This window comes from Rhinoraja longicauda, chromosome 31, assembly GCF_053455715.1.
Source record: "Rhinoraja longicauda isolate Sanriku21f chromosome 31, sRhiLon1.1, whole genome shotgun sequence".
Lineage (NCBI taxonomy): Eukaryota > Metazoa > Chordata > Chondrichthyes > Rajiformes > Arhynchobatidae > Rhinoraja > Rhinoraja longicauda.
In genome coordinates this window covers 22,824,241-22,851,822 of record NC_135983.1, presented here as the reverse complement: position 1 = coordinate 22,851,822, position 27,582 = coordinate 22,824,241, and the positions used below count along the sequence as shown (strand labels likewise).

General features: G+C 49.4%; 1 protein-coding gene across 4 annotated transcripts in view; it reads right to left on the bottom strand.

Moving 5' to 3' along the window:
- The window catches only part of LOC144608296 (bromodomain-containing protein 3-like), a 44,532-nt gene that overhangs the window by 11,483 nt on the left and 5,467 nt on the right, over positions 1-27,582 (bottom strand). For 3 of the 4 annotated variants that reach the window (XM_078425911.1, XM_078425912.1, XM_078425913.1), the window contains exons 2-9: positions 24,064-24,385; positions 20,284-20,421; positions 17,441-17,570; positions 15,163-15,362; positions 12,027-12,407; positions 8,231-8,359; positions 6,221-6,415; positions 1,730-1,965 (exon numbers count right to left, since the gene is read on the bottom strand). In XM_078425911.1, coding sequence (XP_078282037.1) covers positions 1,730-1,965; positions 6,221-6,415; positions 8,231-8,359; positions 12,027-12,407; positions 15,163-15,362; positions 17,441-17,570; positions 20,284-20,421; positions 24,064-24,270 — 1,616 coding nt within the window. In that variant the 5' untranslated portion in view covers positions 24,271-24,385. Of the gene's footprint in view, positions 1-1,729; positions 1,966-6,220; positions 6,416-8,230; positions 8,360-12,026; positions 12,408-15,162; positions 15,363-17,440; positions 17,571-20,283; positions 20,422-24,063; positions 24,386-27,582 lie in introns of those variants that run through there. The other variant, XM_078425914.1, reaches the window with a different exon arrangement.

Genomic DNA, 27,582 nt, shown 5'->3' with positions numbered 1-27,582 from the left:
TTCACTAAACAACCGGCAACTTTGAAGAACAAGTCATTTATTACAGTTAAGGGGTTTGAATGCCAAGGAATATTAAGAGGGGAATAAAAATGAACTACAGGGATTTACTTTGATTGGAGAGCGGGAATTTTTCACTCAATGAGATGATTAAATGGTGAGATAAAGACCCAGGAAAGAACAGCACAGGTTGAACACTGATTTTCCAGCACTCAGTTCCAGAGTCTTTCCTGGATTATCCGTTTTCCTAGACTAACAGAGGTCATGTGATAATGAAACAACATTGCACCCCTGCCTCTAATGCTAATGCTGCCCCTCCCGTGTCTCTAAAGTACATGGAGTGCCAGAAACTTCAATAAAACAAATATAAAATGTAAACTGAATGTGAATGGAATGACCTGCCGACCTATCCTTGGCTCCCACCTTCCCCCGGCCGTTCCAACCCCACTCGCGACTCGCAAGGTGCACCTGCAAGCCCTTCTTCACCCACCAAAAGGACACAAAGTGCTGGAGTAATTCAGCGGCTCCGGTTGTCTCAGACCGCTGATCCAGTCCGCTGAGTTGCCCCAGCACTTTGTGTCGCGTCACTTTACAATCAGGCGCCATTGCCGCTGGTCTTCACCGGTGAGCCTTTCTTCAGGGGCTCACTGCAGCTCACGTTGTAGCCCCTGGCGACAACCCTTTCTTCAGGTCACCGCCCTGCCCAGTCACCCTTCTCCCACTCTGTCTCCCCCATCATCCTCCCACTCTCTCCCCACCCCAACATCCTCCCTCTCTCTCCCCCCCCATCATCCTCCCACTCTCTCCCCACCTCCCCATCATCCTCCCACTCTCTCCCCACCCCCCCAACATCCTCCCACTCTCTCCCCCCCCCCATCATCCTCCCACTCTCTCCCCCCCCTATCATCCTCCCACTCTCTCCCCCCCCCCAACATCCTCACTCTCTCCCCCCCCATCATCCTCCCACTCTCTCCCCCCCCCATCATCCTCCCACTCTCTCCCCACCCCCCCAACATCCTCCCACTCTCTCCCCCCCCCCATCATCCTCCCACTCTCTCCCCCCCCTATCATCCTCCCACTCTCTCCCCCCCCCCAACATCCTCACTCTCTCCCCCCCCATCATCCTCCCACTCTCTCCCCCCCCCATCATCCTCCCACTCTCTCCCCCCCCCCCCCATCATCCTCCCACTCTCTCCCCCCCCCCCACCATCATTCTCCCACCCTGTCCCCCCCATCATTCTCCCACTGTGCCCCCCCCCCCCCATCATTCTCCCACTGGGGAGAAGGCAGGAGAACGGGTTTAGGAGGGAGAGATAGATCAGCTATGATGGAATGGCAGAGTAGACTTGATGGGCCAAATAGTCTAATTCTGCTCCGATCACATGATCACTCTGAGCCCTCATCACCCTCCTCCCACTCTGCTCCCCTCCCCCTCCACCCACGCTGCACCCCCCAATCATTGTCACCCTCCCCATCCACCCACTCTGCCCCCCCCCCCATCATTCTCCCACTCTGTTCGCCCTCTCCACTCTCCTTCCACTAACCCCCACTTGCCACCCCTCTCCAATTCCTTGCAAATCTCTCCTTTACTCTCTCCAAGACCCTCCCAAAGTGTGCTGCCCAGTATATACAGTGCTACAACAGGGCCTAACCCTGGGCTTATGCAGAAATACTATCTAGCCTTGCCACGTGTGTGTGCGTCCACAATGACAGACGATGACGTGCGTCCCACCTGGGTACAGCATTCCCACTGCTTGGCTTCTTGTTGCCGTGCTTCTTGGACTGCACTTGCTTCGTCCCCTGTGAGGACTTCCCCTTTCTCTCCTCTTCAACCTTCACCTTGTGTTTCTCCTTCTTTTTTTTCTCCTTTTTCTCTTTCTCCTTCTCCTTCTCCTTCTCTTTCTTCTTCTTCGGCTTGCTGACAGGAGCCTGGGATAACGCTGCCAGCTGCTCGTGCACAGCTTTCAGCTGCGGGGAAAACATGTGCAGATAATATCACTACCCTCAACGTGCAAACTAATCGTGAAACTTTGATACCAGTACAGGACCCCAGCTCAGCACATAGTACGTCAATGGCAATTCTGAAAACAGCCAAGTCAAGTCAAGTCAAGTTTATTTGTCACATACACATACACGATGTGCAGTGAAATGAAAGTGTCAATGACTGCGGATTGTGCACAAGAAAGAATTACAGTTACAGCATATCAATAATGTTAATATAGAGAAGACAAAATTTAGTCCCTGGAGTTATAAAAGTTGACAGTCCTGATGGCCTGTGGGAAGAAACTCCGTCTCATCCTCTCCGTTTTCACAGCGTGACAGCGGAGGCGTTTGCCTGATCGTAGCATCTGGAACAGTCCGTTGCTGGGGTGGCAGGGGTCCCTCATGATCTTGCTTGCTCTGGATCTGCACCTCCTGATGTATAGGTCCTGCAGGGGGGCGAGTGTAGTTCCCATGGTGCGTTCTGCCGAACGCACTACTCTCTGCAGGGCCTTCCTGTCCTGGGCAGAGCTGATCCCAAACCAGACTGTAATGTTGCCGAACAGGATGCTCTCTACAGCCCCAGAGAAGCTGTTGATGGGGGCACAATGTAACTTCACCCCAACACCAGATGTAAGTGTGCACATTACTGATAAGGCTCCCAGGGTAGCAATCTGTTTCATCTCTGCCTTCTCTAGAGGACATCTCCAGCTCGCGTTGTCTAAACAGGGCCAGAAATATAATTAAGGACAGCACTCACCTAGGATATAAACACACCCAGGATATCAAGTTTGCTGATGACACTGTGGTGGTGGGCCGGATCTCCGACAACGATGAGAAGGGCTACCGGGAGGAGGTGGCTGATCTGGCACTCTGGTGTCAGGACAATAGCCTCCTCTTGAATGTCACTAAAACTAAGGAGCTGATTGTGGACTTAAGAAGGGCTCAACATCCAAGGAGGTACACGCCACTGGAGATAAATGGGTCTACTGTGGATACGGTGAGCAGTTTTAAATACCTGGGAGTCCACATCACAGAGGATCTGACATGGGCAACGCACATTGCCGCACTGGTGGGTAAGGCAAAGCAGCGCCTTTACCACCTTAGACAGCTGAGGAAATTCAGAGTGTCTCTGAGGATCCTTCATTGCTTCTACTCTGGGGCTTTAGAGAGCATCCTGTCCAGCAACATTAGTCTGGTTTGGGAACAGCTCTGCCCAGGACAGGAAGGCCCTGCAGAGAGTAGTGCGTTCAGCAGAAAGCACCATGGGAACTACACTCGCCCCCCTACAGGACCTATACATCAGGAGGTGTAGATCGAGAGCAAGCAAGATTATGAGGGGCCCCTGCCACCCCAGCAACGGACTGTTCCAGCTGCTACGGTCAGGCAAACGCCTCCGCTGTCACGCTGTGAAAACAGAGAGGATGAGACGGAGTTTCTTCCCACAGGCCATCAGGATTGTGAACTTTTATAACTCCAGGGACTAAATTTTGTCTTTTCTGTATTAACTTTAATTTATATGCTGTAACTGTAATTCTTTTTTTGCACAATCCGCAGGCATTGCCACTTTCATTTCACTGCACATCGTGTATGTGTATGTGACAAATAAACTTGACTTGACTTGTTTGCTCTCCTGCCCTCTGGGAGGCGCTACAGGAGCCTAAGGACCAGAACAAACCGACTTAAAAACAATTTCTTTCCCTGGGCCATAAGAACTGTGAATGGAAATACTTGATTTGATGTAACTTTCACTTACTTTGCACTTTTTTTAAATATACAGCATTTTAGGTGCAAAACTCATTTATTATTTATTATTGTTTTTTATTGATATTGGTACTTATTGTATTGGTTCCTATGTTTGTGCGATTGTTTTTGAAAGGTTTGCACTGTCGCACTGTTTCAGATGTAGCACTTTTAATTTTGTTGTACTGTTCGTACAATGACAATAAAGGCATTCTATTCTATTCTATCTGTGTATTACCAGGTGGCGCAGCGGTAGAGTTGCTGCCTTACTGCGCCAGAGACCCGGGTTCGATCCTGACTAGGGGTGCTGTGTGTGCGGAGTTTGTACGTTCTCCCCGTGACACGAGTGGGTTTTCTCTGGGAGCTCTGGTTTCCTCCCTTACAGGTTCATCGGCTAATCGGCTTGGTAAAATTGCAAATTGTCCCTATTGTGCTAGTGTGCAGGTATCCCTGGTCGGCGCAGACTTGGTGGGCCCAAGGGATTGTTTCAACGCTGTATCTACACACTAAACTAAACTAAAGGACTACACTATTAGCAGGAATGCTGCTGATGAAGAGGTGCACTGGGACAGGGCCAGTACTGAGGTAGCATTGCACTGCCACTGGGACAGGGCCAGTACTGAGATAGCACTGCACTGCCACTGGTACAGGGCCAGTACTGAGATAGCACTGCACTGCCACTGGGACTGGGCCAGTACTGAGATAGCACTGCACTGCCACTGGGACAGGGCCAGTACTGAGGTAGCACTGCACTGCCACTGGGACAGGGCCAGTACTGAGGTAGCACTGCACTGCCACTGGGACTGGGCCAGTACTGAGATAGCACTGCACTGCCACTGGGACAGTAGAGAGGGAAGTGTGATGCACCTTCAAACAGGCCATTGCTCAGAAGTACTGCCAAGCTGAAATCCTATTTGATCTATCACTTCGCTCCTTTAAAAACAAAATGAGGGATTTTGGGAGCACCAAAAGTCAGGATTGAACTCGGAACTCTGGCGCTGTAAGGCAGCAACTCTAACACTGCGCCACCGTGTTATCCCAAGATCTGGAATTTAGAAGGATGAGAGGGGATCTTATCGAAACGTATAAGATTATTAAGGGGTTGGACACGTTAGAGGCAGGAAACATGTTCCCAATGTTGGGGGAGTCCAGAACAAGGGGCCACAGTTTAAGAATAAGGGGTCGGTCATTTAGTGTGGCTGTGTGGGGTTGTGTGGCTGCGGCTTGCTGGCAGTCTGTTTGTCTTTTTTCCTTTTTTGTTTGTGTGTTGGTGTTGGGATGGTTTTTGTTTTTGTTTTTGGCTGTGTATGTGTGGGGGTGGGGGTGGGGTGGGGGGGAAACCTTTCTTTTTTTAGGTCTCTTCCTCGGGGCGCGGCTCGGCTGTGGGGCCTTCCATCGCCCGCGGGGCCTTCCATTGCCCGGCACGGCTCGGCCACTGGACTTAACATCGCCGGCGCGGCTCGGCCGCGGGACCTAACAGTGCCCGGCGCGGCTCGGCCGCGGGGCCTTCCATCGCCCGGTACGGCCGCGGGGCCTTCCATCGCCCGGTACGGCCGCGGGACGTTTCAGCGCCCGGTGCGGCTCGGCCGCGGGGCCTTCCATCGCCCGGTACGGCCGCGGGGCCTTCCATCGCTCGGTGCGGCTCGGCCGCGGAACGGTTCAGCGCCCGGCGCGGCTCGGCCGCGGGGCCTTCCATCGCCCGGCGCGGCTCGGCTGCTGTACTTAACATCGCCGGCGCGGCTCGGCCGTGGGACTTAGCAGCGCCCGGTGCGGCTCGGCCGCGGGGACTTCCAGCCCCTTGCGGGGGCTGTGCGTGTCTGTCGCCTCGGTAGGGTTCGAATGCCTGTCCGTGGGCGTGGGGGGAAGAGAGTGGAAGTTTTGTTGCCTTCCATCACAGTGAGGGGGTGTTTGGAGTCACCGTGATGGATGTTTATGTTGGGGGCGTGTGTCCTGTGTGTTTTTGTTGTGTTTTGTGACTGCTGGAAATGTAATTTCGTTCGGTATCTCGGTACCGAATGACAATAAAATTCTGTATTGTATTGTATTGTAGAACTGAGATGAGGAAAAACTTTTTCAGTCAGAGAGTTGTGAATCTGTGGAATTCTCTGCCTCAGAGGGCAGTGGAGGCCAATTCTCTGAATGCATTCAAGAGAGAGCTGGATAGAGCTCTTAAGGATAGCGGAGTCAGGGGGTATGGGGAGAAGGCAGGAACGGGGTACTGATTGAGAATGATCAGCCATGATCACATTGAATGGCGGCGCGTACAGGCTCGAAGGGCTGAATGGCCTCCTCCTGCACCTATTGTCTATTGTCTATCTCAAGGGGCCCTGAACTGCAGAGGGGTCTCTGCAATAGACTTGTACCCATGCCCCGAAGCAGCTTTGTCGGCAGGAACATTCTCGGTGTGCTGAGTGGCGCCGTAGCTACATGGATAAGCGCGAGGGAACACATGCACGTCTATCCACCGCGATCTGTGTCGTGCGGCGGGGATGACACTCACCTGCTCCTGCAGTTCCGCCAGTCGGTTTGCCCGTTCCTCTTCCGAATCGGAGCTGTTGGAGTTGGACGATGATTCCCGGCTGCTGTCGCTCGACGTCGGTTTGGGTTTGGCAACGACCGGTGGCGGGAGGGACGGCGGCGGCGACACGTCCGCGGGCTCGTCCGGCATTTTGGCGAACCTCATTTCAAACACGTCCTAAAACGGGATAAAACAATTCATAGCGAGTAGGAATCGAAGGTAGACACAAAATGCTGTAGAGACTCAGCGGGTCAGGCAGAGTCTCTGGAGAGAAGGAGTGGGTGAGGTGGAGGAAGAAACGGGGGGCTTTAAGCCCCTCCTGGTGGGGGATGGAGGTGTAGAGTGACCGGACATCCATAGTAAAGATGAGGGAGTGGGGGCCTGGAAACCGGGTCATCGAGGAGACAAAGAGCGCATGAGGTGTCTTGGACATAGGCAGAGAGGGACTGGACCAGGGGGGGGGGGGATAGGATGGGGTCGAGGTAAGTGGAAATTAATTCGGTGGGGCATGAAGAGGTGAAACGTTGCCCATTCCTTCTCTCCAGAGACGCTGCCTGACCCGCTGAGTTACTCCAGCATAACGTGTCTACGTTCAAAACAATTCAGTCAGACTGGGGTGAAAGGTTACTCATTCGTCTCAGGGACACAGCTCAAGGGCGACACAGCTGGTAGAGCTGCTGCCTCACAGGGCCAGAGACCAGGGGTCCATCCTGACCTCGGGTGCTGCCTGCACGGAGTTTGCATGTTCGCCCTGTTACCCACGTGGGTTTCCTCCGGGTGCTCCGGTTTCCTCTCACACCCCCCAAAGACGTTGGGGGGGGGGTTTGTAGATTAATTGGCCGCTGTAAAATTGTCCCTTGTGTGTAGGGAGTAGATGCATAAACGGGATAACGAAGAACGGGTGATCAATGTTTGGCGTGGATTCGGTGGGCCAAAGGGCCGGTTTACAAGCAGCATCTCTAACTAAACAGCTCGGAGTTGTCTGTGTGCCGTCAGTGGAAAATATAGGGGCGTGGATTACGAGACGGGGGCATGTCAAAATTCATACGTCATAGGAGCAGAAATAGGCCCATCAAGTCTACTCCGCCATTCAATCATGGCTGATCTATCTTTTCCTCTCAACCCCGTTTGACTGCCTCCTCCCCATAACCCCTGACATGGAGGTACAGTTGGCCAGGGAGGGTGATTGGGACAAAGGGATTGCCAATTGCTAACAAAACAAAGACAGATGAATTTTACAACGGACACCTTTCTGAAAGGAAACGTTAAATAGGCGAAGATAAACACAAAGTGCTGTAGTGACTCAGGGGGTCAGGCAGAATGTCTGAAGAAAAAGGATGGGTGACATTTTGGGTCGGGACCCTTCTTCAGACTGAAAGTAGAGGGGAGGGGAGCGAAATGGAGGCAAGAAAAGGCCAGAACAATTCAGGGCCGGCACAGATAACCAAGGAATGGGCCCATAATGGCCCATTGTTGTGTGTGGGCAGGAACTGCAGATGCTGGTTTACACCAAAGATAGACACAAAATGCTGGAGTAACTCAGCGGGACAGGCAGCATCTCTGGAGAGAAGGAATGGGTGAAGTTTCCGGCCGAGAACCTTCTTCTGACCGTTTGAAGAAGGGTCTCGACCTGAAACGTCACGCATTCCTTCTCTCCAGCATGGCCCATTGTTGGCTCGGGAGAGAGGCGGTGATGAAGGGAGACAAGGATGAGAACAGTGGAACTAGTAGGACCGCTGGGGGAGGGAGGGATAGGGAACGTAAGGATTACTTAAAATTACTTGGATAACCTGAAATTAGAGAAATCATCCCGCTGGGTTGGATGCAGCCCAAGCAAAGTAATGGTAAAATGGATACTGGGTTGTCTGTCTATTCATTACGGTGCATGATTGATTGTGGGCATGCTACACTTGTGGAATGCAAGATTGCAAGCTTGCTTCACAGTGAAGTGATGGCCACAGCCATCATACCATCAATATAAGGCAACCATACCTGCAGTTTCCTGGCCATTGCCACCACTTCGTGGTCCGGAGGGTTGTATTTGTAACAGTTGGAAAACATTAACCGGATATCGGCAGCAAATCCTTGGGCATCACCGTAATCCCGACCGTCCATCTTTTTCTGCAAAAGGAAGTACCATTAAACATTCCCAAGTGGACACTTGATTACAAAACGCAGAATCATAGTCGTGGAAACAGGCCCTTTGGCCCAACTTGCCCACAGCGACCAACACGTCCCATCTACACTAGTCCCACCTGCCTGCGTTTGGCCCATATCCATCTAAACCTGTCCTATCCATGTATCTGTCCAAATGTTCCTTAGAAGGATGAGAGGAGATCTTATCAAAACGTATAAGATTATTAAGGGGTTGGACATGTTAAGAGGCAGGAAACATGTTCCCAATGTTGGGGGAGTCCAGAACAAGGGGCCACAGTTTAAGAATAAGGGGTAGGCCATTTAGAACTGAGATGAGGAAAAACTTTTACAGTCAGAGAGTTGTGAATCTGTGGAATTCTCTGCCTCAGAAGGCAGTGGAGGCCAATTCCCTGAATGCATTCAAGAGAGAGCTGGATAGAGCTCTTAAGGATAGCGGAGTCAGGGGGGTATGGGGAGAAGGCAGGAACGGGGTACTGATTGAGAATGATCAGCCATGATCACATTGAATGGCGGTGCTGGCTCGAAGGGCCGAATGGCCTCCTCCTGCACCTATTGTCTATTGTCTATAAACGTTGCAATAGTCCCTGCCTCAACTATCTCCTCTGGCAGCTCGTTCCGTACAGCTCCGTACATCCTACAACTTCCAGCAGAATAAAGGATCTCCAGCTTCCGTTCAATTCAAGAAGGGTTTTCGGAGGGCAGCTACAGGATATTCTTTGGGATTCTACCATCCCTCCACGTCTTGTTAAAGGAAACATGTGGCTGAATCAAACCCAGAATAAACTGTGGGCAAAACTACAAGTTAGCCCGTTGGTTCTTCAGTCAAATGTGTAAATTCTGGTTTTAACATTCTAGTTTGAAGACAGTCACAAAGAAAAACAGAAGGAAAACTGATTTCTGCAAAATTGGAAAGACTAGAAAATGCAACAAAAAAACAAAACATACAAAAAGATTAATCAGTTGGTAAATCAAGGTTCATGTAGATCTTTTAGATGTACAAAATCTCTTGCCCAGAGTTGGTGAATCGAGGACCAGAGGACATAGGTTTAAGGTGAACGGGAAAAGATTAAGGTGATTAGGAATTGCTATTGAGGGCATGCAGCGTAGGTTTACTAGGTTAATTCCCGGAATGGCGGGACTATCATACGTTGAAAGACAGGAGCGACTAGGCTTGTATGCACTGGAATTTAGAAGGATGAGATGAGATCTTATCGAAACGTATAAGATTATTAAGGGGTTGGACACGTTAGAGGCAGGAAACATGTTCCCAATGTTGGGGGAGTCCAGAACAAGGGGCCACAGTTTAAGAATAAGGGGTAGGCCATTTAGAATTGAGATGAGGAAAAACTTTTTCAGTCAGAGAGTTGTGAATCTGTGGAATTCTCTGCCTCAGAATGCAATGGAGGCCAATTCTCTGAATGCATGCATTCAAGAGAGAGCTGGATAGAACTCTTAAGGATAGCAGAGTCAGGGGGTATGGGGAGAAGGCAGGAACGGGGTACTGATTGAGAATGATCAGCCATGATCACATTGAATGGCGGTGCTGCCTCGAAGGGCCGAATGGCCTCCTCCTGCACCTATTGTCTATTGAATCTGAGGGGTAACTTCTTCACACAAAAGGTGGTGTGTGAATGGAACAAGCTGCTTGTGGAGCTGCAACCAAGCAGCTGCTCATCTAATTGAATCTCTTCTGACCTTCAGTCAGAACGCGTGTAGAAAGGAACTGCGGATGCTGGTTTATACCAAAAATAGACACAAAGTGCTGGAGTAACTCAGCGGGGCATGCAACATCCCTGGAGAAAAAGGATAGGTGACGTTTCGGGTCACCCGGTCTGAAGAAGGGCCCCGACCCGAAACGTCACCCATCCTTTCTCTCCAGATATGCTGCCTAACCCGCTGAGTTACTCCAGCACTTTGCGTCTATCTTCAGTCAGAGTATATCTGACCTCTGTCTCAATCCCATTTATCTGCCTAAATTCTATTTTCCTTAGTGACCGTACCGAACAAAACTCCATCCCTCTCAGTCTTCCATCCCCATGACAAACCCTGTTCCTGAGCCACCAACTCCAGCCTGGCAGATTTGTGGCTGGACTAGTCTTTCCAGTGCTTTTACAGCCTGGGATGAGTTTCCAACCACACACCTCTGCCATCACTTAAACCGACCTACATAACGTACAACGTAGAACAGCAATGCACAGGAACAAGCCCCCTGACCCACAATGTCTGTACCGAACATGATGCCAACTTTAGTTTAGTATTGAGATACAGCGTGTAAATGGACCCTTCGGTCCACCGAGTCCGTGCCAACCAGTGATTCCCTGCACACACTCTCTGCTACACACACGAGGGACTATTTACATATATACCAAGCCAATTAACTTACAAGCCTGTATGTCTTTGGAGTGTAGGAGGAAACCGAAGATCTCGGAGAAAACCCACGCAGGTCAAGGGGAGAACGTGCAAACTCCGGCGCCCGTAGTCAGGATCGAACCCGAGTCTCCGGCGCTGCATTCGCTGTAAGGCAGCAACTCTACCGCTGCGCCACCGTGCAGCCCCAACCGTGGAGAAAAAGATTCCAATCGTCCACCCTATCTCTGCCTCTGATAAGTTTGATATCCTTCTATTAGGTCTTACCTCAACCTCCCTCCAACGTTCCAGAGAAAACAATTCCAGTTTGTCCAACCCGTGGCAGCATGTTGGAGGCATCCACCACTGTCTATGCAATAAACCTTGTCCCGCAGATCATCAGAGATAGGAGTAGAATTAGGCCATTCAAACCTACTCCGCCATTCAATCATGGCTGATCTATCTCTTCCTCCTAAACCCATTCTCCTGCCCCTCCCCCCCCCCCCCCCATGACACATCTGACACCCGTATCTCCTTCAAACTTTGCACTTCTCACCTTAAAGGTCTGCCCTCTGGTCATTGACAATTCCACCCTGGGAGAAATGTTCTGACAGCTTCTTCTGTATCCATGCCTCTTATAGTTTTATATATTAAAATTCGGATCAGGCAAAAGATACAGAAGCATAAAAGCACGCACCATCAAATTCTGGAACTAATGCGCTATAATGCTGAGAATTATATTCTGCTCTTTGTATCTTTCTCTTCACTCTACCTATTATATTTGAGTTTGGTTTGATTGTTTTTACGCACTGCATTATCTGATTTGATTTGATCCCATCCAAAAAAAAAGCTAGAGTGGATGTGGGGAGGATGTTTCCACTAGTGAGAGTCTTGGACCAGAGGCCACAGCCTCAGAATAAAAGGACGTACCATTAGAAAAGAGATGGGGAGGGATTTCTTTAGTCAGAAAAAAAATCTAACTGGTGAATCTGTAGACTCTGTAAAAAGCTGTGGAGGGCAAGTCATTGGGTATTTTTAAGGCACAGTTCTTGATTAGCAAAAGTATCAGGGGTTATGGGGAGAAGACAGGAGAATGGCGTTGAGAGGGAAAAATAGATCAGCCATGATTGAATGGTGGAGTGGACTTGATGGGGCAAATGGCATAATTCTGCTCGTAGAACTTATGAACATAATAGTAAACCTCTACCAGGTTTCTGTCAGGTCTCCCCTCAATCTCTGGCACTCCAGAGGGCGGGCGGGCGGACAAAGAGGGTAGCTGACGTACTTTCACACTGCTGAGGTCCATTGGATGCTTAATGATTTCGTGGTAATCGTGCAGTTCCAACGCCTCAGCGTCCACGGGCTTGTAGAAGGGCCAGGCATAGGCCGCGTGTTTCTTCGACAGCATCTCCTTCAGGATGTTGTCGCAGTGCTTCAGGTGCTCTGTCAGCTTCCCCTTCTTGCCCGAGGGCAGCTGCAGCAGCTCCACCTCTTCCAGGTCTTTCTTTGGCGGCTTAATCGGCCGCCCGCTCTCCCGCCGCGACGCCAACTTGCCGGGCTTGGACTCCGAGGAGGGGGGAGGGGACTCGGAGCTGCTGGTGGTCGTGGTGGTGATGGCGCAGGTACTGGGAGTCGTGGTGTCTGCTTTCCGCTTCACACCTTTTTTCTGAAACACAAAGAGGGGCTTTTGTCATTCAACGATACTTTATTGTCGCATGTACCTAAGTCTGTCATTAAAAATTATTTGTTTTGGCATGCAACCCGGTAACATCATGCGGCAGACCCGACCCAGGCAGTACACAAGTGTCGGCAAGTCTTTGCATCGACAAAGTTACAAAAGTTCACCGAACAGTCTACTAATCGTAGGCAGAAATACTGCCTACTGTTACTATCAAAAGCAGTGTCCATTAACAAACCACTGCCACCCAAAGCCACAACAACCCCACTGAGGATCCTGCAGCATTGTGTTTTGGCTCGAGATTCCAGCATCTGCACTTTCCTTTTTTCCCCACAATTATCTACCGTTCCAAGTTAACAACTGCCAATAATTGTATTCTCTGTCCATTTGATAAGACTGCTACACACAGATGAACCCTGCCTTACGTAACTGGACTCCGCAGCTGTGTCAGGAAACGCGAGTTAAAAAGTAAAAATGAATTGTGTTTGTTTACTTTTTTTTCCCTCACATAAATTCCAGAGTAACAAATTTGTTCTGTACATCTTAATTTTTTGGGCAGTTGATTTGTGAATTCAGTCCGGTTGAATTTCTGTCAATGTAATGCAGGGGTTCAAACTGACAAATGCATTTTTGTATTCCCGAATGAACTATTAAAAAACTCCTCAGATAAATGCCGCACAGGAATGAGCTGCTGCATCCGCCAGACCTCGGGCATGGGAAGCACAGATTAACTTTAGACTAAAGCTTCCTCTACACTGTAACATGAATATTCTCAGAAAAGACACAGCAAGAAATAGATGGACTCTCGGTCAATCTATACTAACACATAGAATGTGACAGGTGCATTGCATAGAGTCATAGAGTGATACGGTGTGGAGACAGGCCCTTCGGCCCAACTTGCCCACACCGGCCAGCATGTCACCTGGTCACGTGGCTGCACCTAACGGCTGCGGCTCTCTGGCAGTCTGATTGTCTTTTTTTCTTTTTTTTGTTTGTGTCGGTGTTGGGATGGTCTTTGTTTCTGTTTTTGGCTGTGTATGTGTGGGTGTGGGTGTGAGGGTGGGGGAAAACCTTTCTTTTATTAGGTCTCTTCCCCGGGGCGCAGCTCGGCCGCGGGACCTTCCATCGGCCGCGGGGCTTTACATCGCCCGGCGCGGCTCGGCCCGGCCGCTGGACTTAACATCGCCGGCGCGGCTCGGCCGTGGGACCTAACAGTGCCCGGTGCGGCTCGGCCGCGGGACTTAACATCGCCGGCGCGGCTCGGCCGCAGGACGTTTCAGTGCCCGGTGCGGCTCAGCTGCGGGACGTTTCAGTGCCCGGTGCGGCTCGGCTGCGGGACGTTTCAGTGCCCGGTGCGGCTCGGCCGCGGGACGTTTCAGTGCCCGGTGCGGCTCAGCCGCGGGACGTTTCAGTGCCCGGTGCGGCTCGGCCGCGGGACTTAACATCGCCGGCGCGGCTCGGCCGCGGGACGTTTCAGTGCCCGGTGCGGCTCGGCCGCGGGACTTAGCAGCGGCCGCGGGGCCTTCCATCGCCCGGCGCGGCTCGGCCGCTGGACTTAACATCGCCCGGTGCGGCCGCGGGACGTTTCGGTGCCCGGGGCGGCTCGGCCGCGGGGCCTTCCATCCCCTTGCGGGGGCTGTGCGTGTCGGTTGCCTCGGTAGGGCTCGAGCTGCCTGTCCGTGGGTGCGGGGGGGAAGAGAGTGGAAGTTTTGTTGCCTTCCATCACAGTGAGGGGGTGTTTGGAGTCACTGTGATGGATGTTTGTGTTGGGGTCGTGTGTCCTGTGTTCTTTTCTTTTATTTTTTGCTGTGTCTTGTGACTGCTGAAATTTTGTTCGGTATTTATACCGAATGACAATAAAGTTCTGTTATATGTCCCCGCTACACCTGCCCACCTGCCCGCGTTTGGTCGAAATCCCTCCAAACCTATTCCATCCATGTACCTGTCTAACTGTTGCTTAAATGTTGGGATAGTCCGTGCCTCAACTACCTGCTCTGGCAGCTTGTTCCATACACCCACCACCCTTTGTGTGAAAAAGTTACCCCTCAGATCCTGATTAAGTGTTTTCCCCTTCACCTTAAACCTGTGTCCTCTGTTCCTCGATTCATCTGCTCTGGGCAAGAGACTCTGTGCATCTACCCGATCTATTCCTCTCAAATAAAAACTGCCATCAAGTCCAGCAATCACTCACACCCTTCACCCCTCCACTGTTCAGCAGTCCCTCAGTTCTGCACTGCAAAAATAAGCCAGGATTGTAGGCTCGAGATGATGGACTTGACCCAGAGGCCAGAGTACATAACACATGGTCAGACCCATCACTGAATCCCAGAGAGACACCAAATGCCGCAGTAACTCAGCGGGACAGGCAGCATCTCCGGAGAGAAAGAATGGGTGATGTTCCGGGTTGAGAAATGTCACCCACTCCTTCTCTCCAGAGATGCTGCCTGGCTCACTGAGTTACTCCAACATTTTGTGGTTTAAACCAGTATCTGCGTACACACTAAATCCCACAAAATGGGTGCTAACGAGATCTATTGTTTAGTATATTGTCACGTGTAATGAGGTACAGTGAAAGGCTTTTGTTCTACCTAGTTCAGTACTACATAACTTACAGAAATATTCTTCAGTGCATGTTATTAAATACCAGGCTGTGTCCAAGCCCCGGGCTGCCTGGACACAGGACCTGTTCAAACCCATCGCTGTACAAGCGCTGAAAGACTCTCGAACAAGGCAAGGGCTTTACCTTGGTAACAGGCTGGACTGGTGGTGGGATCACCGACATTATGAGGCTGGAAGACTGAGCAGGAGCTGCCGTGACCTGGGTTGGCAGGGTGGTCGGCACCGGTGTGGAGATGATGATGGGAGTTGGAGAGGCCTCGGGAGGAGCCTCTGGGAAAGGCGTGGGCTCGCTGGCCGAAGATACTGCTGCCACCTGCTGCATTCCTGTGGAGAACGAGCGCCAGCACAATGGGTTACAGAGCAGAGCAACCCCCAGACCAAAACCAGGGAGAGTTTTAAATACACATCACACCTTCTGGCACTTGGAGCCTTTCAATATTGACCCCAAGAACAATGTCCTCCGAGTATCTTAGGGTGGCGCAGCGGTAGAGTTGCTGCCTTACAGCGATTACAGCGCCGGAGACCCGGGTTCGATCCCGACTACGGCTACCGTCTGTACGAAGTTTGTACGTTCTCCCCGTGACCTGCGTGAGTTTTCTGAGATCTTCAGTTTCGTCCCTCACTCCAAAGACGTACAGGTATGTAGGTTAATTGGCTTGGTAAATGTAAAAAAAAATTGTGCCTAGTGGGTATAAGATCGTGTTAATGTGCGGGGATCGCTGGTCGGCGCGGTCCCGGTGGGCCGGTTTCCGCGCTGTATCTCTAAACTAAACATTTAAGTATGGGGAGAAGGCAGGAACGGGGTACTGATTGTGAATGATCAGCCATGATCACATTGAATGGCGGTGCTGGCTCGAAGGGCCGAATGGCCTACTCCTGCACCTATTGTCTATTCACTACACACCCATTGCACAATCATTGTAAGTGTGTTTCCACACACAGTGTTGTGGCTCAGTCAGACATAGTATCTCATCGAAACACCCAAGACTGACCTCGCCTGCTCGTCCCAGCACAGGATCGGATGCCCAGCCATGCCGACCGCGATAGAGTTCCAAGCCAGGTCGAGTGTCAAAAATCAGGCTGTCCCATCAGGAGGAACAAACACGAAGCCAGGACTGGGAACCGCATCCCTATTGCTGGAACTGACTCACCACCAGTCAATGCCTGGCACTGAGAACCAACCTACCATCTGCTCCTCTATGCATGGCCAACAGAACTGGCACCCCACAGAAGGCCACACACGAGCACCATGCCACCGCGATAGAGTTGCTGCCTTACAGCGCCAGAGACCCGGGTTCAATCCTGACTTGGGGTGCTTCTCTGTACGGAGTCTGTACGTTCTCCCCGTGACCTGCATTCATTTTCTCCGGGTCCTCCAGTTTCCTCCCACACTCCAAAGACGTACAAAAATTTGTAGGTTAATCGGCTTCAGTAAAAATGGTAAATTGTCCCTAGTGTGTGCTAGTGTAACAGGGATCGCTGGTCGGTGTGGACCCGGTGGGCCACAGGGCCTATTTCCACGCTGTATCTCCAAACTAAACTGAACTAAAACCTTAACTATAACTTACACAGCAAAACAAGATCAAAGTTACGTATCTGAGTTAGGCAATGGGTTTGAATGCTTATGGATGCCCTGTGATCTGATGAGACCGGGGCGGGATGATGAAACTTTCTGGTATGGTGGAGAAACCAGAGGCAAAGGGCCATTTGCCTTTAACTTGATCCCAAGGGCGCAACATTATTGCCAAATCATAGAGTCACACAGTGTGGAAACAGGCCCTTCGGCCCTACTTGCCCACGTCGACCAACATGCCCCATCAACACTAGCCACGCCTGCTTGTGGTTTGCCCATATCCCCCTAAACCTATTCTAGCCATGAATCTGTCCAAATGTTTCTTAAATGTTGCAATTGTACCTGCCTCAATGACCTCCTATGGCAGCTCGTTCCATACACCCACCACCCTTTGTGTGGAAAAGTTATCACTGAGATTCCTATTAAATCTTTCCCCCCCTCACCTTAAACCTAAGTCCTCTGGTTCTCGATTCCTCTATTCTGGACAAGAGACCCTGTGCATCTACCCGATCTAATCCTCTCATGATTTTGTATACCTCTATAAGATCAAGTTTGATTAAATCACCCCTCAACCTCCTACGCTTAAAGGAATGAAGTCCCAGACTGCTCAATCTCCCCCTATAACTCAAGCCCTCCAGTTCTGGCAACATCCGCGTAAATCTTCCCTGCACCCTTTCCCAGCTCGACAACATCTTTCCTCTAACACGCCGGCCAAAAATGAACAAAATACTTTTTAAATGTGGCCTCGCCAACGTCTTATATAGTCCCAACATGACCTCCCAACTTCTATGTTCAAGTATTTAATCTCCATGTGTAAACTTCAGCATACCTGGGTGCTTTCGGCCTTTGCCCTTCGGTATCGAGGGCATCAGTTCCACCTCCTCCTGAGGCATCTGAGCAACCTTCTGCAGAAATATCTTCTCCAAGGTCTGTGCCATCAACACAATGTCATCACCAGGCTGCAAGGGAGGAGCAGGCTGTGAACATGGAGGGTGCAGCGTGCAGTTGAGATTCATACTACCTTATTACACAGTAAATGGTTTTAGCATGGACCTTCCCATTTGTCAAATGGCGAGAAGTCAGATAGTGCTAAATGGTCACATCTGCTTGAACACAAGTTTCTGCAAGGCAACAAGCAGTGGAACTAACAATTTGGAGGCACATAATATATATACTCCGTTGTAAAGAGTGTTTGATTATGGGAGAGAGGAAGTCTTATCGCTGTTGCGTCGGACCTTAGTGACACGATCCAATGCTGTGCAGAGTTTTGTCTTCTTATCAAAGATAATAGAGCAGAGCAAGATAGACCACTCAACCCTAAAAACCGTAGCATGTCATGGCGCCATTTTAATAGGCAGAAACTTGCAGAAACATTTTAAAAGAAAAAAAGGAGAGGGGAGGGGGAGGAGAGGGGGAGGAGAGGGGAGGGGGTGGAGAGGGGGAGGAGAGGGGAGGGGGAGGTGAGGGGAGGGAGAGGAGAGGGGGAGGAGAGGGGGAGGAGAGGGGGAGGAGAGGGGGAGGAGAGGGGGAGGAGAGGGGGAGGAGAGGGGGAGGAGAGGGGAGGGGGAGGAGAGGGGAGGGGGAGGAGAGGGGAGGGGGAGGAGAGGGGAGGGGGAGGAGAGGGGAGGGGGAGGAGAGGGGCAGGAGGAGGGGGGAGGAGAGTGTGCTGCACCAATGCAGGAGAGGTTTGGGCCCTACGGGTCCACTTGGTCTAGTAATACCTAAACCTAAAGGAGTTCAGCACAATGAAATTCATAAAACTCTGAAAGGGCTTTACAGGTCACTTGCAGTGAGGATATTTCCCGGCCACAGAATCTGGGACCAGCACAGGCAGTCTGTAAATAAAGTAGGTCATTTAAGACCAAAATAGAGATTTTTTTCCTGACGGAAGTTGGGAATTCTTTACACGAATAGCTGTGGAACTTAGTCATTACGTTCATTCATGTCATGTAATATACTTAAAGAAACGCAATGGGGCTGAGCGTCCCATGTAACTTTTTTTCTTTTCTTTCTTTCTGTATTTCTCTTTTAAACTACTTTAAATTGTAACATTTAAAATTTTACATTTAATTTTTACATTGTAGTTTTTTCTTTAAAACCACTTTCTTGGATCCCGTTTAATAAGGATCCCGCCGACTACGCCAGATTGTCGGGGAATTTACCTAAAGAAACACTGCCGGAACCAGACTTGGAGGTTGTGAGGTTTTATTAACATGATATCACAGAGAGTCAGGCTCCCTGTTAATGAAACCTCTCGCAATCCTCGAATTCTGGTTCCAGCAGTGACTCTTTAAGTCAATTCCTTGACAATCCAAAACAGACACTGACAGATTTTCTGGGATGTGGAAACAGCGCAAAAACATGGTGAAAATTCAGCTGTGTCTGATGAATGACAGATTAATTTCAAATGGCCAGATGGTCTCCTCCTGTTCCCCTTTCTTACATGTTTACAAGCCCTTAGGATCTACTATTCAACCTCATCCCGTTCCTTGCTGGATTTTAAGTATGGATCCAAATTACTTTGAATCCGTATTATTGAAACTAAACCCATCATTCATTCAACAATTGCACACCAGATTGTAACAACCCACTTGACAACCCTCTCAGTCTGAAGAAGGGTCTCGCTCGGCCTGAAACGCCACCCATTCCATGTCTCCTGAGATGCTGCCTGACCCGCTGAGTTACTCCAGCATTTTGTGTCTCCCTTCGATGTGAACCAGCATCTGCAGTTATTTTCCTACCCACTTGGTTTAATCCTCGCTCTGATTTCTTTGCCTTTTGCCACTTAAAAAAAAAATCCTTCATGATTTTCTACCAAGATCTACCGCTAATTTGCTCTCCACTTTGGAGAAGTATCCTTAAGTGTATTAATTCACCCCATCCAGAATGTCAGACAGAAATCAACAAACGTGCTGCTTTTTTTTTTGTTACTGCAAAATAAGAAAGGCATATTCTAGAAAGATGTAGCCAATCTGTTAGCAAATGAAAGAAAACAGAAGGTTAGCAACTTTCAAGAGGCTTCCCCCCTCTGAGACGATGGTACAGAGTGAATATTCCCAGCACTCTGGTTTTAATGGACTGGCATGGATTATTCATTACTCTCTCTCTCTCTCTCTCTCTCTCTCTCTCTCTCGTGTGAAATGCTCAGGAAGCCCAAGGGAGACTTTTCACAGTTAGTGAATTTATCCTTTCCTTCTCTTTAAAGGACAGGGCACAGCGGTCGAGTTGCTGCTTTAAAGCACCAGAGGCCCGGGTTCGATCCTGACCATGGGCGCTGTTTGTACGGAGTTTGTACGTTCTCCCCGTGACCGCGTGGGAGTTCCGGTTTCCTCCCACATTTCAAAGACTTACAGGTTTGTAGGTTAATTGGCTTTGGGTTTTAAAAAAATTGGAAATTGTCGCGGGTGCGTAGGGTAGTGTGCAGGGTGATCGCTGGTCGGCGCGGTCTCGGTGGGCCGAAGGGCCTGTTTCCACGCTGTATCTCTAAACTAAACTAAGCTCCCCCTAAAGCGAAATAATCCAGAATTGAATATATTGAATGTTAGTCACCGAGTGGATCGGCAGAAGACTCTTAACGCCTACTCAACAGGGGACGGATACAGAAAGAAAAGAACGTGAAGATAATCAATGGGAAATAAGGATATGTCTATAAAATACATTGTGATGCATTACCTTGTTGTATATATAACAGTTGGTGAACATAGTGTTGAAATCCTGCATGCATTCACTCGCACTCCAATAATAGTTGTTCTCTAACCTTTTCTTTATCGTGCCCATATCCATGGGCTGTTTGATGATTTTGTGATAATCCTGGAAGTAAGAATATTCAGAAAATAATATAACATCCTGCAAGAAAACTGAGAACGCTTATTAAAGTCGTAGAGTCATATATGTGGAAACAACTTCCCCACACCGACCAACATGTCCCATCTACACTAGTCCCGCCTGCCTGCATTTGGCCTAAATCCCTCTAGTTTTTTAGATTTAAGATTTAGAGATACAGCACAGAAACAGGCCCTTCGGCCCACCGGGTCCCCGCTGCCCAGCGTTCCCCGCACATTAACACTATCCCACACCCACTAGGGACAATTGTTTACATTTACCAAGCCAATTAACCTACAAACCTGCACGTCTCTGTACCTGTCTTAACTAATGTACCTGTCTAAATTTTTCTTAAATGTTGCGATACCACCTGCCTCAACTACCCCCTCCGGCAGCTCGTTTCATACACCCACCACCCTCTGGTTGAAAATGTTACCCCCTGGGTTCCTATTAAATCTTTAACCTGTGTCCTCTGGTTTTCAATTCCCCTACTGTGGGCAAGAGACTCTGTGCATCTACCCGATCTATTCCTCTCATGATTCTGTACACTTATTGTACATGAATGCATTAACCCCACAGATACTGACCAACCAGCCTCCACATCTAACGATGTACTGAGGCATAGTAACCTCATCTATTGTATCCGCTGCTCTAGATGTCAACTTCTTTACATCGGCGAAACCAAACGCAGGCTCGGCGATCGTTTCACTCAACACCTTCGCTCAGTCTGCCTTAACCAACCTGATCTCCCGGTGGCTGAGCACTTCAACTCCCCCTCCCACTCCCAGTCTGACCTTTCTGTCATGGGCCTCCTCCAGTGCCATAGTGAGGTCCACAGAAATTGGAGGAACAGCACATCATATTTCGCTTGGGCAGCTTGCAGCCCAGCGGTATGAACACTGACTTCTCCAACTTTAGATAGTTCCTCTGTCCCTCTCTTCCCCTCCCCCTTCCCAGTTCTCCCTCTATCTTCCTGTCTCCACCGATATCCTTCCTTTGTCCCGCCCCCCTGACATCAATCTGAAGAAGGGTCTCGACACGAAATGTCACCCATTCCTTCTCTCCTGAGATGCTGCCTGACCTGCTGAGTTACTCCAGCATTTTGTGAATAAATACCATTATTCAACGCGATTGTCACCCTTGCACAGCTATGTAAACATATTTTGTGCCAACTCAAACTTCTCATTGGTTCATTGGGTCCAATCTCCTTTCGAGGAGGAATAAGATATTCATTTAAGGAGTCGACACTTTCATTGTAAACATAGGTATTCAGAAACCACACATCCAAGGGAGGCAATGGCTGGAGGCCGGCAGAAGCCTGGGGCTTGCCAGGATCGGGCAACACTCATTAGACCTGGAGCGCAGACTGGACTTTGAAAATGGCGCCAAAACAAGTAGACTATTCCTGTGCACTTTGCTAATGTGCTTCGGTATGGCAATACTTTACTGCACTGGATGTAGGTAAAGAATTTCACTGTGCGTGATAATAAAAGCACCTTTGAACTATATGGGTACCGCGATCATCTACCATCTCGATGGGCTGAGTGTTTCCTCAGTGCTAGTTACTAGTTACTAGTTGGCATTGTGATGTCCTTGGCCGGCAACGTCACATCATCCAAGATGCACAACTAAAGCTAGTCATTCCAACTCCCACTTTTCTCCATAAACTTTCCAATAGCTCTCCACAAAAACCCAGTTTGAATTTTAACCCAAGCTCGTGCTACAATGTCCCACAATCTCACTGGACATTCTGCGAAGATGCCTTGTAGCAAACTAATCGAGGATCCTAACCTCCTGTTTTGAGGACACCCAATAAAATGTATCTCAACCCTTCAGTCCATAGCCACCATCCTCCCATCAGCCTGCTGTGAGATCGCCCCACCTTGTCAAACCAACCTTCAACACCTCATCTCTTGGTACAGCCACACCTGTATGAAGCCTCTCACCAAAGTTCAACTTTGCAGCAGCTTGAGAACCACGACTGAGCTTTTTCTGGGGTCACTGCCCTTCCCAGCCAAGACCCCAGAGATCATCACAAAATTCCAAATCAATTTTCCCCATCAGATGTGCAACTACATTGGCATTTCCTTCCCGTCACATTATTATCTGTTATTAATGCAAGGATATTTTTTTTATTATTTGATCACCTTGTCCACCAGCAGACTCATTATTTTTCAGTATTTTACAAGGATACAGCACCCATCTATCTCATTGTCTCCATCCCTGGTTTATTCTTCAACCTGTCTCCACATATACTTCATAGCTAGAGTCACTGGACTATCCTTTCCAGCTGAGCTAGAAGTTACCAGATGGTGATCAGAAACAGGAATCTTCCTATCTCATCATCATCGGCGGTCACTCAAAGCGAGTATGACTGTCCTCTCCATCGGAAAGGACGCCCGTGTGTGACTTTGTTTAACGTGGGGAGACTGGTGCACAGACAGCCACCACACGGTCCTTGACAGATCTGGGTCAGGATCCAGTGGCATGGACTCCAAGACGACCGAGGACCCTTTTCTGTTGCAGCCTTCATCCGCCGTGACTCTCCACTAAAGTCAGCCATCATCCTCCGCCTGTTCCACCGTTGAGGTCTTGGTTGGATTGCTCTTTCTCAGGGACCACCCCCTCGACCTTACCGCCGTGGGTGACCCTACCAGGAGCATAGCTCCAGACGGCATCGCTCTCAGGATCTCAGGATCACACAAGCTTCTCCACCACGACAAGGTGATAATCCTCTCTAACCAGGAGATCACTGGACATTGATCTTGGCTTATGTCCCCATTCTCTGAGGCAAGAGTTACTGAACGGTGACCAGGAAGACCAATTCTGCCAGATTTCTCCTCTATTTTGCTAACGGGATACTAGATTGGGATCAGGAGTGGTCACCTGGCTTTGTTTTCCCTTTGGACACAAGACGATGCCAATAAGTGGATCACCCCGCCCTTTCATAACCACAGCATTGATGTCTGCAGTCACAGGTGGTTCCTCCTCTATAAGCAATCTCCCAGTATCATTAACATTTTAACTCCCACTCCCATACTGACCATTCTGTCCTGGGCCTCCTCCACTGTCAGAGTGAGGCCACACGCTCATTGGAATATATTTTGCTTGGGCAGCTAACAACCCAGTGGTATGAACATTCATTTCTCTAATTTCAAGTACCCCCACCTTCCCTCACTCTAGATGTCCTACTAGTTCCACTGTTCACATCCCTGAATCCCTGTTATCACCTTTTTTCCGGCCAACAGTGGGCTCCACCTTTCCTTGGTCATCTCGCCCTAGTTTATTCCTTTTCTTTCCTCTAGTTCACTCCCCTCTACTTTCAGTCTGAAGAAGGGTCCCCCGACTCGAAACGTCACCCATCCTTTTTCTCCAGAGACGCTGCCTGACCCGCTGATATACTCCAGCGCTCTGTGTCCATCTCCCCCCCCCCCCCCCCCCCCCCACATGACATTGTCAGCGCAATGCAGACCTTGGAGGGGTCGGAACGATGAAACTCACGCTGACTCCCGCACCCATACGCGGCCAACCCGCCAGCAACCACTGAAGCTAAAATAAGTAAAACGTCGCGTTTAATCAAGACACTTTTGCAGTGGGCGACTGCGCTGTCTCTGTCAAGCCGTGACCTACCGGCAAGTTAAGTTTCTGCGAGTCAACTGGTACATGAAAAGGCCAGGCAAACTGGTGCTTCCACAGTGTCTTCACCACCACCTTCAGCATGTACTGCAGTTGGTTCGTCACTCGCCCAGGCTTGTTGGGGTTCATAACCTCTGGAAACGAAGCGAGAGCTGTCCCAACAGAGGCCAGTGGCTGAGGAGCTGGAGCTACTGCTGACATCTGTGGGCACCGCGACGCGTTACACTTCAATGGCAACCTCTCGACTCTCTCTTTTGCTCAGCGGTCCCCAGAGTCGATTCAAATCCCATCTCCAATCTCTCGCTCACGGTGCAACCTGCAAAATATTTTAAAAAGTCGCGTTAGAATCAGATGTCAAGAGGCCAAGTGAAGTGAAACAGGCTGCCTCGCACCGAGCATCAACGCGAGATGTTGTTCCTTTGGAGATTGTTTCGTTTAGTTTAGACATACAGCACGGAATTAGGCCCTTGGGCCCACCGAGTCTGTTCCAACCAGCGATCCCCGCACATTAACACTATCCTACACACACACGAGGGACAATTTACAATTATACCATGCCAATTAACCTGAAAACCTGTACGTCTTTGGAGTGTGGGAGGAAACCGGAGCACCCGGAGAAAACCTGCGCAGTCACAGGGAGAACGTACAAAGGCCATATACAATATAATACATCTTTATTGTCATTGTACAGGGGTACAACGAGATTGGGAATGCACCTCCCATACGATGCAATAAATTAATTAGCTAGTCAGTATTAATTTAAACAACCCAATGAAACAAATTGTAACAGTTTTAAAACAGAATAAAGTGTAAGTAGATCTGTGCTGGATCACTGTGCGATGTGACCATCCGGCTCAACAGGACCGGTTCATAGCAGCTATGGCCCTGGGGATGAAGCTGTTCCTGAGTCTGGAGGTGCGGGCGTAGAAGGCCTTGTATCATCTGCCCGATGGAAGGAGTTCGAACAGACTGTTGCAGGGGTGTGAACAGCACCAGTCGCCAGGATCGAACCCAGATCTCTGGCGCTGTGATGCTGCAACTCTACCGCTGCGCCACTGTGCTGCCACTGGATTGAACTGGTAATTTTTGTGTAACAGCTTGCACTGAGCATGACATCGAAAGTTCATCTGCTGCAAGGAAGATGCTGGGACGAAATTTTGTCCAAGGTACAGTATTAATAATCACTTTGCAATCGAATGAATTGTTTTGCTTGCAGCAAGCTTGGAGCCAGACATAAGCCAGTGACTGACTCTGGTGACGATCACGATTCTCAGTAAACTCCAAAGATGTGCAAATCCCAGGCCCACTAGTTAAGTGCAAAGTTAGTCCGTGCTGGCATCAGTTGCTTGCAGTTAGAGCCTCTTTACTGCTGGCTTTACAAACTGAACCAGGACCAAAGCAACAAGGAAGTTGATGAGACCATCCTGACCTGTCTTACTTAATACACCATAAATCACCCAGCCAGCAACACACAGCTATCAACAAGAACTGACAGGGAAACCAAGCTGGTTATGTGATGAAATTTGTTAGCAGGTTACTTCACATGCCCAATTTATGCTAATTTTTCGATTGGGGTCATGTATTAAAAAGATTATGAAATACCGTGACGAAAATGACCCAAAGTCTGTGGCAAGGCAGGAAATGAAGACACACAGATTCATCCGGAATTAGTTTTGTTTAAGTTTTGTTGTCACCGAGGTACAGTGAAAATCTTGTTTGTTGCGTGCTATCCCGTCGACTGAGGACCGTGGCAGGTGGAGGAAGGACCTCCAGCCGAGCATGTGGTTCAAGACCCTGGAGCACAGGTGCCAACGACGCAGCGTGGTCAAAGACGGCAGCCACGATCCCCAGAACAACGACCAGAGACCACCTCGCCCGTGGAGACTGTGGAAGGGTCTGCCCGTCACGGATCGGCCTAGTCAGTCACACTAAGAAACGTAACCGCAGATGAAAGATCCCCCTCTCCAAGCAGGACAATGCCAAACCGCACCATCGTCTCCCGCAGACGGACGGATGCCAAAGGAATCCAGCCAACGAAAAGACAATACACGATTACAATCAAGCCGTCCACAGTGTACAGATACAGGGGTATATTATAGAGTGCAAGATAACGTCCGAGTAAAGGCAGTTCAAAGGTCTTCCTTGAATTAGAGCCAACCCAACCAGATGGATCTCAGCCCCAGATTCTCGTCTCTGATGTTCATTAATCTGAGGTGATTCAGGCATCAGGGGTGTGAAATACAGGAAAGAGGTTATGGAAGAGAGGGCAAAAGACAGAAAAGCCCAAAGAGAAAAAGGATTGGAAAAACAGTGCAGAGAAGATGCAATCTTCCTAAGAATCTGTGTTGTACGTCTTAGAATAGAGACAAGGAGGAATTTATTTGGCCAGAGGGTGACAAATCTGTGGAATTCATTGCCAAAGAAGGTGGTAGGTATTTTTTAAATGGAGATTGATGGGTTCTTGATTAGTAAAGGTGTCAAATTTTATTGGGGGAGGGGGGGGGAAGCAGGAGAATGGGGTTGAGAGGGGAAAATAGTTCAGCCATGATCGAATGGCAGAGCAGACTCAATGGGCTGAATGGCCTAATTCTGCTCCAATGTCTTATGATCTAACCCAGAATAATCTGGAACAGTTCAAAAAGGCTGCTCGAGGGCAAAAGAAGGGCGAGCAATAAAAGTTCACAGTTTTGAACTGCAGAGCGCAGAGGTTCAATTTTTTAATTGACAGCTGGTACTTGGAACTGCATCCATCTGCACTCAACCACCATCGGTGTGTACGCGGCTGAGTGTACAGAATAAATACTCAGCATTTGAACGGGTAAAAGAACATGTAGCGAGGTAAATAAAGCCCTTTCAGTCCCTCGTGCCACTATCCTTGAGGAACTCAACTTTTCACTTTGATATTCAGCCTGTCATGAAGATAGACACAAAATGCTGGAGTAACTCAGTGGGACAGGCAGCATCTCTGGAGAGAAGGAATGTGTGACATTTCGGGTCGACTGAAGAAGGGTCTCGACCCGAAACTTCAACCATTCCTTCTCTCCAGAGATGCTGTCTGTCCCACTGAGTTACTCCAGCACTTTGTGTCGATCATCAGTGCAAACCAGCATCTGCAGTTCCTTCCTACACAACCTGTCATGATCCTGCTTCTAACACTCACCACCCCTTGTGGGGCTGTTAGACATAGTTTCCAACCTAAAAACCTCCCATAAACCATAGTGAAGTAAAAAAGCACCATCATTGTATTGCAGCAGAGGTTATTCAATCCATCGCACATATACTCTTTCGGTGAAAGACTCATATTTTGCCCATTCGACGGAGCATTTTAAATGCTAGTTGTTTTTGTATTTATCTACCTAAAATTGTTCTTCGCCCGCAAATCTGAATGGTGTCAAGTTAGGAAAAGGGGACGTACAACGAGATCTGGGTGTCCTAGTGCAACAGTCACTGAAAGGAAGCATGCAGGTACAGCAGGCAGTGAAGAAAGCCAATGGAATGTTGGCCTTTATAACA